General features: G+C 43.5%; 1 protein-coding gene and 1 pseudogene across 1 annotated transcript in view; one reads left to right on the top strand and one right to left on the bottom strand.

Annotated features, from left to right (window-relative positions):
- The window catches only part of ADGRG4 (adhesion G protein-coupled receptor G4), a 118,527-nt gene that overhangs the window by 89,094 nt on the left and 14,796 nt on the right, over positions 1–14,637 (top strand). The window contains 5 exon segments of the mRNA XM_028094135.2: positions 2,761–2,880; positions 6,792–6,837; positions 8,416–8,519; positions 10,657–10,778; positions 13,485–13,753. Coding sequence (XP_027949936.1) covers positions 2,761–2,880; positions 6,792–6,837; positions 8,416–8,519; positions 10,657–10,778; positions 13,485–13,753 — 661 coding nt within the window.
- Positions 5,026–6,252, bottom strand: LOC114201441 (protein SET-like; annotated as a pseudogene).

The following is a 14,637-nucleotide window of genomic DNA, read 5'->3' as shown; positions in this document are numbered from 1 at the left end:
AACTCATAGTGGCCCATCTCATTTTACCGATGATGATATTGAGACTCAAAGAGGGGAAGGGACAATGTATTCAGTCAGTCACACAGTTATTATTCAGCCAACAAATCCGTATCGAAATCCTGCTCTGTGTCTTGTGTGGTGCTGGGTGCTGGCGATTCAACAGCAAGCAGCAGAGACATGGTGTGGGCCCTCCTGGAACTTTCGGTCTGAGGGGCAGAACAGAAACTGACAGATTCTAGCTCTGAAGGGGATGACCTGAGCCTGGGTCCTGTGCCACTGATTGTTGGGGAGGAGGTACTTATAAGAGATGCCACCCTCTAACTACCTTTTCCCCTAAGTCCCAAGTCTCACAGACTCGCCTTCACACTGCTTCCTCTGATATCTTTTGATCAAAATCTTCACTGCCACCGCAACATTTTACTTTAAAAATGGTTGATAAGGGAAGGCTGGCTGGTTCGGTCAGTGTTGCAGGTGACCCTGGATCTCGGGGTTATGAGTTCCAGCCCCACGTTGGGTGTAGAGATGACTTACAAATAAAATCTTGAGGGGCGCCTGGGTGGCTCAGATGGTTAAGTGTCTGCCTTCGGCTCAGGTCATGATCCCGGGGTCCTGGGATCGAGCCCCGCATCGGGCTCCCTGCTCGGAGGGAAGCCTGCTTCTCCCTCTACCACTCCCCCTGCTTGTGCTCCTGCTCTTGCTGTCTCTCTCTGTCAAATAAATAAATAAATAAATCTTTAAATAAATAAAATCTTGAGAAAAAAGTTGTTGATAAGACGCCACTCTTGGAAAACACATACTCCCTCCTCCACGAGTGGCTGGCCTCCAGGAGAAGGACAGAGCACTGGGCAAGTACACTCTGGCACAGGGGCTCTGGGAGCATAGAGGAAAGATCAGGGAGGTCAGGAAAGGCCCAGGGAGATGTCCGCTGGAACCCGAGGTTGAGTAGAAGCTAGGCGATAAAAGGATGGAGGAGTGCTTCCGGCCGAGGAAACTTCCCTAAAATGTTCAGAGGTGAAACAGGCAAAACTTGAGCCTTGAGCCAAGGAGTGGAAGAGTGAGAAATGATTTAACGCCTTTTCCTGCATGGCCGCCATTTTGTACGAAAGGGAAATTAAGCTGGAGGACAGGTTAATTAAGTCCTGGGTTGCTGTGTGTTTCCCCTCTTTTGGCATTTCCACTCCAGAAAACTGTATCTCTTAGACTAAGTTGAGAGGGTTGTTAGATATCACCTGGTCCGCTTTTCTTCCTGTTATCAGTGTACCAGAGAGGGGAAGAGACTTTCAAGGAACAAGAGGGCTTGGGCTAGCACTTGGTCTTTGGATGGTCAGCCGGGGCCCTTGCCACCAGATTGTGCTGTAGATCCACCTCTGCATCAGGCTACCACAGGGGAATTCCTCTGGGAAGGGAGCGTGGAGCGACCAGGCTGGCTTTGAATGAACAGAGCTGGTCAGGAACCAGAAGTGAGTAGCTTCCTAGCGGAGCCCCAGGCTGTGTTCACAGTTAGCCAGTTCTCAGTGGATTCAGGGCTCAGAAATAGGAGCACTGGGCATCTTCTGAAAGTGGCCCAGCAGACTCTGCAGGGGGCGTCATCTAAGCTCACCTCATCTAGGCCTCCTTGGCAAGTCCTCAGAGGACTTGCTTCCCATCCCTCCTGTCCTGCACCTGCCTCATCTCTTGTCTCTTCACATGTGCCTGGGAAGAGGCAGTGTCCCAGCTGCCTCGCCCCCTGGGGCCTTGGCCTGTGGCACTTTGGCCCTGTGAATTAGCAAGCGCCACATCCTAACAGCTACATTCTACTTGATCTCCTTGGAACCACCATTTCTGAAGCATCTCTGCCCATTCAGGCACTAGCTGTGTGATCTTTGTCCAAGTCTTTGAGCCTCCCCAACCTTCTGTTTTTCCAGAAAATGCCTATATTGTTTCATTGAGGACTAAAGACGGTGTATGTGGAAAGCACCTAACAATGTAACTGGCTCACTCTGGGTGCAAGACGAAATACTTGCTGTATGTTTGGCCATGCAGGGGACATGAGGCCACGTGACGCCTCTGCTCTGACCTCAGAGTTCATGGTCCCCTAGGGAGGAGATGACAGTCCTCAGAAACTTATTTCAACCTGAATGTTTATCCACCTGCTTCCAACGTCAGGGGAGATGAACCAGCCGGTGGCTTATAACTAACCCACGATGAATTTATGTTTCTTATGAGGAGGAGGGGCCCCCTAAAAGTAAGTAAGGGTGGTTAGGGGTTGGAGCTAAGATAAGCTGTGAAATGTCAGGGTTCAGAGTTATCAAAGTAAGGAATGGTTTCACTTTGTTGCTAGTGTGGTACTGAGTAGCAGGTAACAACAAGGTAGCAACAAAGCCGGTGCTTGCTGAATACATATTTGGATGTGGGGCTCGGGTTAGTGAATTGTTGTAGCTTGGTAGAATCGAGACCTTATGCGAAGACAGGAGATGAGCTAAATGACCTCTAAAAACTTTTTCTCAGGGGTGCTTGGCCGGCTCAGTCAGAAGAGCGTGCAATTTTTGATCTCGGGGTCGTGAGTTCGAGCCTCAAGTTGGGTGTAGAGTTCACTTAAAAAAGAAATAAAATCTTAAAAATAAATGAATAAATACAAATGAAAATTTCCTTTCAGCTGTGATTTTATTTTCCATATTTCTGTGCCTCCGGCCATGCATTAGTAATTCTGAACTGATTATTGACATGCAAGACATTGGAAATTTAGGAGCTGAACTCCTCTTCCTTATGTTTCACCCACAGACCGGAAGCGCCACGAAAGCACTAGGCACCTTCGTGGTGAGTGCCAGCCTTTCAGATACGTCCATTGAAAACTTGGCTGAGCCAGTGGTTATCAATCTGCAACATGTTGAAGGAGACCAGGTACTATACCCATTTTCATCTCAGAATAGGAAGGCCTCTGAACCCCTCCTTGGACTTCCTGTTAAAAATAATGGACTAGTGGGGCGCCTGGGTGGCTCAGTCGGTTAAGCATCTGCCTTTGGCTCAGGTCACGATCCCAGGGTCCTGGGATCGAGCCCCGCATCGGGCTCCTACTCAGCAAAGAGCCTGCTTCTCCCTCTCCCTCTGCTTGTTCTTTCTCTCTCCCTCCCTCCCTCTCTCTGTCAAATAAATAAATAAAATCTTTTAAAAAATGGGCTAGTTAACAGATGTGGTTCTAAGACTTAAAGAAGATCGTCCCATTTTGGGCAGTAGAAGTGTGTTGTAGTTGAAGCCTTCTAGAAATAATGCCATCGCTTAAAGGGATCAGTAACGGTGGGCTTCCAGCACTGTGACAGATTGGCAGAGGACTGACTAGGGCAGGTGGATCTTTTGGTTGTCCCATTACACTAAGTGATATTTAATTCCATTTGTTTTTGAGTGAGGCAAACAATTTAAAATAATTGAACATTTTGATCCTTTTCAATTGCCACGAAGAGCATTAAAATATGTATTAATTATCACCAACGAATTAAAACCATAGTCATATGGCATAACATATGGTATATATTACTAAATGATCAAATTTAGCTGTAATATAAGAATGAACTACTATTCCATTCTTTGATGTTAATGTATGTCCAGTGTGAAGTCTTACTAGCTTCCTTCATTCCCAATCTAAATGACCAGATGGTGCAGCATATTTTTCACAGGTCTTAATTCTAGGAGGGAGGAAAGAAGGGTGGGAGAGGGAGAGAAGAAAAAACAGATACCACATGAAACATGTTAGATGGGTGAGATCTCTCAATTCCAGCACGGGCCCCGGCTCTCCAAGCATCCCCCAACAACCAACTTCTCATTGCCTCCAGTTCCCTGGAGATTGTAGGAGCTGGTGAGGCCCCAGGAATGCTCCCTGGGCCTAATGAGCAAGCAGCTCAACTTTGTATCCATAAAGCTTGATCTCAGCTGTGAGCCCCAGATTCCAAAGTTCTGCAAGGACCACCTACCCCACATCAGACCTGCCCTGACCATTCAGCCTCCTCCTGGACCTTGCACCAGGAGGGTCTAGCAAATTCCTATGTTACCAAATATTTGCGTGTGTGTGTGTGTGTGTGTGTGTGTGTGTGTGTGTGTGTGTGTGTACACATTCAGTTTTATTGTAACAAAGCAACTTGTACACTTTTAACATTTAAAACTGAGCATCATCTTGGGGCACCTGGGTGGCTCAGTCGTTTAGGCATCTGACTTTGGCTCAGGTCATGATCTTGGGGTCCTGAGATCGAGCCCCATGTCAGGCTCCTCCCTCAGTCAGCTTGGTCCTCTCCCTTTGCCCCTCCCCCTGTTCCTGCTCTCTCTCTCGAATAAATAAATAAAATCTCAAAAAAGAAAACCCTGAGCATCATTTTTCCTTTCCAGTGACACACACAAAAAGTTTTTTTTAAAGAATAAACAGGAACAAAGTTACAATAGAGAATGTCAATTCCAAATAAGATCCTACAGGGACTGCTAATTCTCCCATCGAGTGGCAGGGCTCAAGTCATCATTAGTAGAGAATTTTATTTTAAAAGTGTCATCTTAAACTGCAAGGAATTCCATTAAACATCACAATTAAACACGCCAGAGGAGAAGCCATGTTGTCAGAATGCCCACTTAACCCACCCAAACATTTCAAACCCACCCTTTGCTGATCTTCTATAACCTCATTTTAAAATTTCATTTTATTTTTATTTTTTAAAGGTTTTATTTTTTTATTTGAGAGAGAGAGAGTGCGGGGGAGAGAGAGGGTGAGAGCATGAGCAGGGGGAGGAGCAGAGGGAGAGGGAGAAGCAGGCTTCCCGCTGAGCAGGGAGCCTGACTCGGGGCTCGATCCCAGGACCCTGGGATCATGACCCGAGCCAAAGGCAGACGCTTAACTGACTGAGCCACCCAGGTGCCCCTATAACCCCATTTTTAGAAAAAATTTTTCTTTTTTTTAACCAAGAGAAAGTAGATTGATGCATGTTGGTCCATGCTAACTGTCCATACTCACATAGAGACGCTGTAATCACATAGAGCCCAATATCCAGAAAAAGGAGGAAAAGGGGAACTCTAGGCACTACTGCACAGGGGCCCCACACCCTCCAGCTTCCAGCAGACCTAGGGGAGCAGAATTTCCCACAGAGTACGGTGGTGTTGATTCCAGAAAGTTTGTGTTGATACAAGAAGGGATAAAAATGAATTTGGAACAGAAAGGGTAGAGATTCTTTCTCCGCTGTGTTCTGCTTGAGGCATTTCCCCCCAAAATAAGTTGAGAACCATGGTATAGACAGAGAGAAAAGAGACTTGAAAAAACGGCGAATGAGCACAGGAGGAAGGGAAAAAAAAGACTGCAACTTGCTGCCAAGGACTGGAGAAAATTTAAAAAGGAAGGTTGGAATCCATCGGAGTTCCGTGACTCGGCTTCTCCTTCTTCCTCCTCATCTACCTCCCTTCATCCTCTCCTTCATCTCCTTCACCTTCATCCTCCTCTCCTTCACCAATATCTTCCAGTCCTCCTTCTTCATCATCATCTTCTTCTCCTTCCCTTCCTTCATCATCCATATCGGGAGCCAAGTAGTGTGGTCACGGATTTGGCCAAATATCATCTTTGATGACCTCTGCTGGTTCATCTGCACCTGCATAGAATGGTCAAGGAACCAGGGGAAGAAGCCTTGGTTCCTCATGCTGTCTCCTCCTGCTGGCTCAATTCTGCATTGGACTTAAATGTTTCGTCAAATCCTTTCTGGATTTCCATTTGATTTCAGTGGACTTGGAAGACGAATCACCATTCTCGGTCAGATGAAATTCTTTGGAGAGAACTTTATTTTCGAAGTAAAGGTTTTCATCAAAATAAAAATAGAGAACTTTATTTTCGAAGTAAAGGTTTTCATCAAAATAAAAATCTATCCTGTAACCTACCTGATTTAATATCTTCAAATTCTGTCACTTCAGCTCAGCCTCTCTCCATCCTCCTCCCTGAGCAGTGCAAACACTTGTGGATGGTTGACAAGTGTTGTTACCCCTAAATTGGAGATCTGGGCTATCAGTTCCGACCTCTTCTGAAAAACATGGTTGGTGGAGTTTGTTATATTTCTGTTCTACTTTCAAGATCTCCACACTGGGTTGTTCATGAGTCTATTTCATTTTGTACTTCATCAGCGTGTTCAGTTGCTTCTGCTGCTCTTTTTCTCCCTTCAGCAAGTGCTGAGAGGTCAACAGCTTCTCTGGCTTAGGGGGAAAGAGGCAGACTGTTTTCTTCATTTGAGGCAGGAGCGAAGACTGGCATTTGGGGGCCATGCTGTGAGGAAAGTCCATGGAACAAAGGCAGACGCACATCTGGAAGAAGCTCTGATTACTCCTATGTTACCAAATATTTTATTTATTTGGTTGTTTATTTATTTATTTTAAAGATTTTATTTATTTGAGAAAGAGAGCACACACAAGCACGGGGAGGGGCAGAGGGAGAGGGAGAGAAGTAGACTCTCAACTGAGTGTGGAGCCTGATGCGGGGCTCAATCCCAGGACCCTGAGATCATGACCTGAGCCGAAACCAAGAGTCAGACGCTTAACCAACTAAGCCACCCAGATGTCCCTACCAAATATTTTAAAGGACACATACAGGACCACCATGCAGTAGTATGCTGTTTTCTCACTTATAAGCCCCAAGTCACTTGGGGTTAGTCTTAAAACCAACTTGCAGATGGTCCAAGTGTATGTGCATGTGTGTGTGTCTACTGTTTGTAAAAACATCGAGAAGAAGACACTTGTGTGTAGTTGCTATCGTGTGGTAACTATCACAAGGAAAGGTGCTTACCTCTGATTTTTCTTTTTTCCAGAATTCTGATTGGGTTCACTGTGCCTTTTGGGACTTTGGGAGTAACAGTAAGTATTTTTCTTAGCAAGGTTTGTCTTCAGCTCTCAGTGAGCCTTTGCCCCTGACCATTTTCCTAGTTGGCAGTTGGATGAGAGGGAGCTATACTGTCTTACCAGATCCTACAGAGAACTCTGACTGACCAAGATATGAATATGAGTTTTGTATCTAGTTACGGCATGGGAGGTTAAAAAAAAAAAAAGCCTTTCTCTTTGATAAGATGCTTATTTGGGGGATCAGAAAAATCATACAACTCGGGCATAAGGGAATTTGGAAGACCCAGTGCAGAGTAGCCTTAAGCTGTCTGAAGCAAGTTGAGAAAGGAACACCTGGCTGTTCATCTGTGTTTTCCCATGGAAATTTGCAACATCTACTATCTTCCTCCTTTTTTTTCTCGTCTAGGCTGACTGTGTGACCCTGGGGAGTCCATTTACTCTCTTGGGGGGGCCCCAATCTTTTTATCTTTTCATTGAAGGGATAAGACTTCCTGGTTGATCTCGAAGGGCCCTTCCTGCTTGGCTAGGTCTGAGTCTTTGGGGACAGTAAAGAGAAGGGGTTTGGGATGGGGATCGCTGAATGGGTTCCTCTTCAGTTTGCCTTCTCCATTGGAATCTCCAGGGATATGGCCAAATCTCAAAGTATTCCCACCCAGAATCTATTTTCCCTGGAATGCCAGGAGTGGCTACGTGCCCCTCTGCCTGGGAAATTTTCCTTTTTCAGTATCCTTGAAATTGCGGGAGAAAAAGGAAATTCTCCTCCCGTGGGACTACCACTCCTTCCCTACAACAGAGATAGCACGGCCTTTCCTGGTCCTCTCCAAGTATCCCAGGCTAAGGTTCCTGCAAAATGATGAGCCTTGTCACTGACACCTTTGCCCCCACCCTCTGTCCATGGATCCAGAGCCTCTGGAATCTATGGAGTTATCCTGGATGGACAAATTTTGACATTTTGATAACCTCTCTGGTCTAGTGGTACCCTGGTGGTTCTATTCTACATCTGGTCTAGTATCTGAGGTCTACAGGTTACGCAGAGGTATGGAGGTTGGTTTTAGAACCCTGAATAAACTCAGGAGTGAGAAACGAGGCAAGTGTCAAGTAAACCAGACGCTTTAATTGGCCCTAAGGAGTGACAGACAGACTGTGATCTGGCTCGTGCTGGTCGTTTCAGATGTTTACTCCAGGGCCACCAAGCAGGCCCAAATGTCAGCCTAGATTCCATAGCTCATGTCCTTCAGAAAGTTCTAGATCTACCTGTTTCCTATTTGTGCTACTTAAGAAAACAGTCCTAACTCTGTCCCTCCAGCATGGTGGCAGGACTCTGTTCATGATTAGAGTCTATCCTAATCTGTAGGAGTTCCTGTGCGGGAACAGGAAGTGAGAGCCCAAGAAGGTATGCCATGCACAAAGTCCCCCAAAAGTCAATTTTGCCTATTAGACTTCATTTGATTTCAATGTTCAACTATGCCTCTATCTTGCTCTCTTAACAAAGAATACTAATTAGAACACATGCTCGGAAGGTGCATATAATGAAAAGTTAAACATTTCTGAGAAAAACAAAATTGCTTTGAAATTCCCTTCTGTCTCCTGCAGATGGGCAAGGTGGATGGAATTCATCAGGCTGTAAAGTAAAGGAAACGAACGTAAATCACACAATCTGTCAGTGTGACCACCTCACCCATTTTGGAGTCTTAATGGTGAATTGTCTCTTAATCACTCCTTGATAGAGTTTGGACAACTTCTATTAGATTACAGACCAGAAATACCTGGGTGAACTGTGATGGAAAAGTGGCATGTGAGTGGAAAAAAAGCCCCCTCTTTGTTCATCCAAAGTAGAGCAGATTGAAATAAATATTTCTTTTTCTCCTTATAAAAGTAATGCCTGCTCCTCAAAATTCAAACATTACAGAAAAGGTCCCTATAATCCCCCTCCCAAGAGATCACTGCCTTTAACACCTTGTTGTAAATCCTTTCACATTTTTTTCCTATGTGTATATTTTCCTATTATCCTACATACACATTATCCTATGTGTATATATTCCTATATTTTCCTATGTGTATATGTTTTTTTTTTTAAAGATTTTATTTATTTGACAGAGAGAGACACAGCGAGAGAGGGAACACAAGCAGGGGGAGGGAGAGAGGGAGAACCAGGCTTCCCGCTGAGCAGGGAGCCCGACGCGGGGCTCGATCCCAGGACCCTGGGATCCTGACCTGAGCCGAAGGCAGACGCTTAACGACTGAGCCACCCAGGCGCCCCAAAATATGTTTTTGTTTTATAAAAATGGGATCAAATTATTCACGCTGTTTACCACTTGCTTGGCACTAACAATACAATGGGGCACCTTTCAGGCAAATACATATCTATCTACTTCAATTTTCAAAATACCTTTATAGAATTCTCTACAATGCCTATATGCAGGCATTTTAGTTTTACTGTTTACTGTTTTTCTCCATTATGAACAATGCTGTAATACACATTTTTATTCACTTCTCTTCTAACACTGGTGTAACTATTTCTATAGGATAAATTGATGGAAGAAGAATTGCTGGGTCAAAGGGTATGGTCATTAAATTTTTTGATTGTCAGACTGCAGTGTAGGAAAGATATATTTTTTAAAATTCTTGCGCTACTTAACCAAACAAAACTCCTCAAGTCTCATATTCAGGCTTAGAGCTTCAGTCATCATTAGTTAACTCTTCCATCTCTTTAGTTCCCTATGGCCCTCCCTAACATGAGGACTTGCTGAGTTTTCCTTCGAAATAGTCTCAAAGGGGCACCTGGTTGGCTCAGTCAGAAGAACACCTGACTCTTGATCTCGGGGTTAGGAGTTCGAGTCCCACGTTAGGCACAGAGTTTACTTAAAAAAGAAAAGAAAGAAAATGGCTCTCAAATGTGTTCCTTCTTCTTTACTCCTCTCTGAGTACTTTCTTAGTTCTCTTGAGTTACTTTATTATATATACTATATACTGTCATCTGAATGTGTTGTGCACGAGTTGTTTCTCCGATTCATGGTAAACTTGGCACTGTTAATATTCTGAACCAGATAATTCTTTGTTGTGGGGGACTGTTCCGTGCATGGTAGGATGTTTATCAGCATCCCTGACCTCTCTAACCACTAGATGCCAGTAGCCCTTTCCCCAGGCATGACCACCAAAAATGTCTCCAGACATTGCCAATGTCCCGGGGGGAGGGGCAGTATTGCTTCTAGTTGAGAATAACCAGGGTAAGACAAGTGCTTCTTAGCCTTTTATGATTCATGAATCTCTATAACTTGAGGAAAGCCTGGACCTTCTCCCCAGAACAATGCACACATATGGTCAAATGATTTTGCATGCCATTTCAGGTCTTTTATGGTCTTCAGGTTAGAAAATTTCCGGATTATGTGATCTCTAAGGTCCATTTTGTCTCTCAACTTTATGAAAGTTATTTAAGGCCTAAGGGAAAGGAACATTTCTTTTTTTTTTTTATGTTCTGTGTAGTGTTTTGGGACGCTTAGTTCAAATAATGATTCACTTTGCATCCCAAATTCACATCTATTAGTTTGGTTACATTTTAAGTGTGGAACATGTTAATGACAATAAAGCCAAGGACTAAATGTTCTTCCAGTGCTGTTGATGGCTCTCCATGACCTGTACACAGTAAGTTGCACTAAGCATATTCAACAAACAATATACAGTCTTATTGTATATTCATCCACATACTCTGGTTTTATAAGAGCTGTAGTAGAGACGCTATATATCCTGAGAACCTCCTGTTGGTGAGCCCTGGAAGCATTTTACCATAAACTTGCTCTGGCAAACGTATAAAATACAACATATTGCATTTCCTAGGATTTATCCAGGTCTGCAATGGATGCAGTGAATGAACGGATATTAGTGCTGATAACATACATTGGATGTGGAATCTCCTCCATTTTCCTGGGAGTTGCAATAGTGACATACATAGCTTTTCAGTAAGTTGATAAAGTCTTGCTCTGAATAGGTTTAATTTGGTTTGATGGATGCTGTTGTCATTGTAACCACATTAATTTCATAAAATGTTCCTATTCATCACAATAGGAAGAGGTCAAATCCATTAGGTTATGAAGTGGACGGATTAAAAAAACAGGCAAGTCTCTTCTAAAAAAAGAGAGAGAGAGAAAGAGAGAGAGAGATTATAATTGGATTTTTAAAAAGCAAGAGGTTTGGGGTAGGGTAAGATTTCTCTAATGGGATATAAAACACTAACCATAAAAGAAAAAGTTGATAAATTGGACTTCACTGAAATTAAGAACTTCTTCCACCAAAAGACACAATCAAGCTAGTGAAAAGGCAAACCATAAATTGGAGGAAGATAATTGCAATGTGTATATCTGACAAAGGACTTTTATGCAGACTATACTCTTACAAATGAAAAAGATAGACAATACAATTAAAAGTAGGCAAAAAACTTGAAAGGGACCTCACAAAAGAGGAAATCCATGCCTAACCCTAATCATTACGCAAATGGCTAATAACCATATGACAATGTTCTCAACATCATTACTCATCAGAGAAATGCTAATGAAAACTACAGTTATACTTCTATGCACCTACCAGAATGGCTAAAATTAAAAGTATTAACAAGAGCAAATGCTAACAAGGGTGTGGATCAACTGGAACTCTCATACATTGCTGGTGGGAATGTAAAATGGCACAGATACTTTAGAAAATTCTTGGACAATACTACTAGAATAAATACATATCTAGCTGTTGACCCAGAAATGTCACTATTAGAGAGAAATGAGTGCATGTGTCCACTGAAAGATATATACAAGAATATTCATAGCAGGGGCACCTGGGTTGCTCAGTTGGTTAAACGTCTGCCTTCAGCTCAGGTCATGATCTGGGGGTCCTGGGATCAAGCCCCACATCAGGCTCCTTGCTCAGCAGAGAGTCTGCTCCTCCCTCTCCCTCTGCCCCTCACCCCCACTCGTGCTCTCTCTCTCTCTCTCTCTACTCTCTCTCTCTCTCTCTCAAATAAATAAATAAAATCTTAAAAAAAAAGAATATTCACAGCAGCTTCATTCATAGTGGCTCCAAATTGGAAACAACCCCAACGTACATTAACAGTTGACTGGATGAATAAATTGTGGTATACTCATAAAATGGAATGCTTCACAGCAGTAGAAAAGAATGGACTACTTCTGTACAACACAGAACATAATATCTAAATCTCACAGGCATTGAGTTGAACAAAAAGGAAGCCAGAAAAATAGGAGAGCATACTGCATGGTTCCATTTATATGAAGTTCTAAGTACAGGCCTAACTAAGTCTATGGGGACAAAAGTTAGAATATTGTTTACTTCTATTGTGTGTGTTGGATGGTCGGGGAAGTTTGTTGAACAGGAGAAAGAATGAAGGAATCTTCTGAGATTTGAAAATATTCCCCCCTAGAGAAGGTATTTGCAAATGATGTATCTGATAAAAGGTTAGTATCCAAAGTATATAAAAAACTGGGGCGCCTGGCCAGCTCAGTCATTGGAACACGTAACTGTTGATCTCAGGGTCATGAGTTTGAGCCCCATGTTGGGGATAGAGATTTACTTAAAAAAAATTAATAAACTTTAAAAAAGTGTACAATTAAATAGTTTAAAAATATATACAAAAACGTGATATAACTCAACACGCCCCCAAAACCAATAATCCAATTAAAAATGGGCAGAAGACATGAACAGACATTTCTCCGAAGAAGACATCCAGGTGCCCAAAAGATATGTGAAAAGATGCTCGACATCACTCATCATCAGGGAACTGCAAATCAAAACTGCAATGAGATATCACCTCACACCTGTCAGAAGGGCTAAAATCAACAACACAGAAACAACAAGTAGATCTAGCCCTGAGTCTGCTGAAGGAGTGATGATAGAATGTTTGTATCCAGAAAACTCCTTCCTTCCTTCCCCCCAAAATACAAAAAAAAAAAAAGGAAAAAGAAAAAAGGGTGCTGCTTAGCTCAGAGAGGCTACTATTATTCCTGTTAGTGAAGGTCACTGTATTTAGGATACATTGACTCTACCTAGAAAAAGGGTGGGGAGCTCAGTACACGTAAGGTAAAATGAGCAAGTTAATTTTTTTAAAGCTGTTTTTTTTTAAAGATTTTATTTATTTATTTGTCAGAGAGAGAGCACAAGCAGGGGGAGTGGCAGGCAGAGGGAGAAGCAGATTCTCTGTGGAGCAGGGAGCCTGATGTGGGACTCGATCCCAGGACCCTGGGATCATGACCTGAGCTGAGGGCAGACGCTTAACCGACTGAGCCACCCAGGCGTCCCTGAGCAAGTTAATTTTAATAGACACTTCTTTTCTTTGATTTTTAAAAAAGATTTATTTATTTATTTATTTTAGAGAGAGAGAGAGAGAGAGAGAGAGAGAGAAAGTGTGTGTGAGTTGGGGGAGGGGCAGCGGGAGAGAGAATCTCAAGCAGACTCCCTGCTGCATGCAGAGCCCGATGCGGGGCTCGATCTCACGACCCCGAGATCATGACCTCAGCCGAAATCCACAGTTGGTTGCTTAACCTTAACGGACTGAGCCACCCAGGTGCACTTCTTTCATTCTTTCACTTATTAGGCAGATAAGGTGTGGCAATGCTTGATGAAAACCAGAGACCCTACCTAACTAAACACTGTGCCTTTTCTTTTAGCAAACTTCGAAAAGATCATCCTTCCAAAATCCTGACCAACCTGTGCACAGCACTACTGATGTTAAACCTGACGTTTCTGGTCAATTCCTGGTCCTCGTCATTTCAGAAAGCAGGCCTGTGTGTCACAGCGGCGGCGGCCCTTCATTACTTCCTGCTCGTCTCCTTGACTTGGATGGGCCTGGAGGGGGTCCACATGTATTTGTCTCTCGTCAGAGTCTTCAACATATATGTCCCTAATTATATCCTTAAATTTTGTCTAGTTGGTTGGGGTAAGGATATCTGCTTGTCCTTGATGTCTCTGTTTTAAGCTTGTGTGTATTTCAAATTCCGGCTTCATGAGACACATTATTCAGGACCAGATTCTGTTATTATCAACAGTAAGGACGCTGCATACTTATTCAGCACTCACAATATCTCTATGAGAAAGATTTCATCATTATTCCCATTTAATGGTAAGGACACTGAGGCACAGAGAGATTAGGTAATTTGCTGAAGTGTACACAGCTAGTATGTGGCAGAGCTGGGATTTGAACCAGAGATTTGGCTCCATAGTTTGGACATGCAACCTTTACAATGTAGTCATACTGTTGAAGGGACAGGGAAAGGACTTGCAGTGTGTGGAGGGGTGCTGGGTCAGACACGCCCTGATTCCCACCACACCTCATGGCGGTCATTGTCACTGCTCCCTGATGGAAGAAACCAGGAATGGAACCCAGCACAAAAATCTCCTAATTTAAATGTTATTTCATTGGGTTGTTGTCCTGTATTTCTGACACGGTCAGCTCAGCTCCTCCCCCCTCCCTTTGCCTATTCAAAACACATTTTGAGTTCCAAGAATGTGTGGGAGACACAGGAGGCGTGTATGAAGTGGGACGCAGAGGATCCATGCGAGGCTAGCTTTTTATCTGCTGCCTTTGTAAAGACAATAGCTTCCCAATTAGCTCCTCATCCTTTTAATGACTTCATTAACATAGCACATGCTTACACTGGATACACAGTCAGTGCTATTATCCATGCTAACGTGGGGAGCAGAGACAGGCAAATACTAAGCAGAGCATAAGCCAAGATTGTTTTAGTGCACTTTGCAATCCATCAGAAACATGGAGCCCAAAGCAGTCAGTACACGCCTGTGCCTGGTAGCCCTCACCTTAAA

This window comes from Eumetopias jubatus, unplaced genomic scaffold (assembly GCF_037043125.1).
Source record: "Eumetopias jubatus isolate StellerSeaLion01/CBP00866 unplaced genomic scaffold, mEumJub1_p1.0 scaffold_11, whole genome shotgun sequence".
NCBI classification, from domain to species: domain Eukaryota; kingdom Metazoa; phylum Chordata; class Mammalia; order Carnivora; family Otariidae; genus Eumetopias; species Eumetopias jubatus.
The sequence above is the reverse complement of the archived record's forward strand: the minus strand, read 5'-3'. Positions and strand labels throughout refer to the sequence as shown.